Here is a 1,931-nt window from a genome sequence, read left to right on the forward strand (position 1 = left end):
CCGGTGGGGCTCGATTGGTGTTGATTCATCACGCAGTGACGTCCGTTTTGCTCGCACACGTGCTGAGACGACCGGAGCGGGCGATGGAGACGTGTCGAAACGGGTTGGTTGAGGCGAACACGTTGCTGTTGATATTGCGAAGACGGTCGCCGCGGGGAAGTCGCGCGAACGCGTTTTGGAATCTTATGTACCTCACGACGTTGGTACCGGTGAGGTTCGTGTGGCAACCGATGTTGTTCGTGCGGCTCGTGGCGTTGACGTCGAACGATAAAGCGCTCGAGCGGTTCGAAGTCTTGGGAGCGCAGGCGTTTCTGTTGGGCTTCAACGTGTGGCTCGTCGCTAGACGCCGGAATTCGAGCGCGAATGCGAATACAACGAAAAAAGGGGAAAAGATTTCGTAACGTGAAGACGAGCGCGGACTTGAATATCATTTTTCCTAATTTTGCTGATTTTTTCAACCTCCTCGCTCCAATTCGACTCCTCCTCTTCTACGTCGAAGCTGTCTCCGACTTGACCTCCTCGGGCTTGACGTAACTCCCATCTCGCCAATCCCCAACGCATACCCTACACGACATCTTACACGATTCGCGCATGAACCCCGGGTTCTTGTCGCACTCCCCCGACTCGGCCCAACCGCGACATTCGGCTTGGGCGTCGGAGCAGCTTGCCGTCGATCGCGGACCGCCATCGTAAAAGACGTTGTGCGCGTCATCGTTCGGTCCTGCGAGCGGATTCACATGCATCCACTTCGTCGCGGTCCACTTCTCACCCTTGATCACGGGACACCCCGCGTGCGAGCTCCCGGCGTCGAGCTCACCTCCCGGCTTCATGCTCCAGAACAATAGCGCGTCGCCCTTCCGAGCCTTCAACGCCTTGCCCCCGTTCCCACATTCAGAATACATCGAGCGATTTCGCGATGTCGGGACGTCCGTGTTCGGGAAAACCGTTTCCCCGCCCTCCTCGACGTCGGAGAGATAGAGCAATACGGTGGCTATGCGATTGTTGCGCATCCCGCTCTTGTGGAAAAAGTAATCAAAGTGCGCCTTATACTCCTGACCCGGCTCGTATCGAAGGATTTGAAATGCCTCGTGATGACTCTGCGGGATTTGCGACCAGAGTTCGATACGTTCCTCCACTCCGGCGATGATGTCGTCGTACTTGCGAGAGATGAACGTCCCAGTCGACGTACGTACTTCGCTCAGACTTGACCCCCCAGTCTGCGCGTCCACCACACCCGACTTGTGCAACTTGCCCTTGGAGAGCGCTAACAAATGTTCACACTCCTTTTCGCTCAAGAAATTCTCGTACAGAAACGCTCGCGGGGCGTTTAACGATATCGTGCGAATACGATTTGGATCGAGCGCGGGTTTACCGTTCAACGAAGTAGGCGCCTTCATCACCGGGTGCGGCGCTCCTCGCACGGTCATCAACTCATCCTCCACGGAACGCTCCTTCTTCGATGGGCCGACGACCTCTGATGATGAAACTTCCGACGAAACCTTCGTCGTCGCCTTCTCCTCTGGCGCCGCGTTAACCCTCTCCAACTCAGGCGTTTCTAACTCCGGCACGTCCCCGACGCGCGAGTTCAATTCATCCACCTCCGGCGTCTCTAACCCATCGCGCGCCTTCCCGAACCTCTTCCCGACGTCCATCGCTAAAAGCTCCTCCCGCAACGCCCGTATGGTCTCGCTCGCCTCTCGCGTCGCCGCGTCCGTCTTCGCTCGCACCTCTCTGAGCGCCGCTCGCGCCCCCTCGACCTCGGCGACGCGCGCGCGACGACCACCGTCTCGCGCGTCCACCGCCTCGGGCGCCTCGACCGCCATCTTCGTCCCGTCCCCCCGCCGCCCGTTCCACGCCGCGAACGCCTCGACGAGCGCCACGATGAAAATCACTCTCGGCACCCACCCCACGCCGCGCCGAGCGCCCCGCCG

General features: G+C 59.4%; 2 protein-coding genes across 2 annotated transcripts; one reads left to right on the forward strand and one right to left on the reverse strand.

The window, feature by feature from the left end:
• Positions 1-401, forward strand: OT_ostta02g04780 (unnamed product; the record flags this gene model as incomplete). The annotated part of the gene is made up of 1 exon (XM_003075272.2): positions 1-401. A coding segment is annotated over one exon (401 nt), but the record flags the coding sequence as incomplete, so codon positions are not given.
• Positions 402-488: 87 nt separating this feature from the next.
• OT_ostta02g04790 (Metridin-like ShK toxin) lies at positions 489-1,823 on the reverse strand (the record flags this gene model as incomplete). Its single annotated transcript, XM_003075273.2, has 1 exon — positions 489-1,823. One exon carries the CDS (start codon positions 1,821-1,823, stop codon positions 489-491), a length of 1,335 nt encoding a protein of 444 aa, XP_003075321.2.
• Positions 1,824-1,931: the final 108 nt, after the last annotated feature.

Source organism: Ostreococcus tauri (assembly GCF_000214015.3).
Source record: "Ostreococcus tauri WGS project CAID00000000 data, contig chromosome 02, whole genome shotgun sequence".
NCBI classification, from domain to species: Eukaryota; Viridiplantae; Chlorophyta; class Mamiellophyceae; order Mamiellales; family Bathycoccaceae; genus Ostreococcus; species Ostreococcus tauri.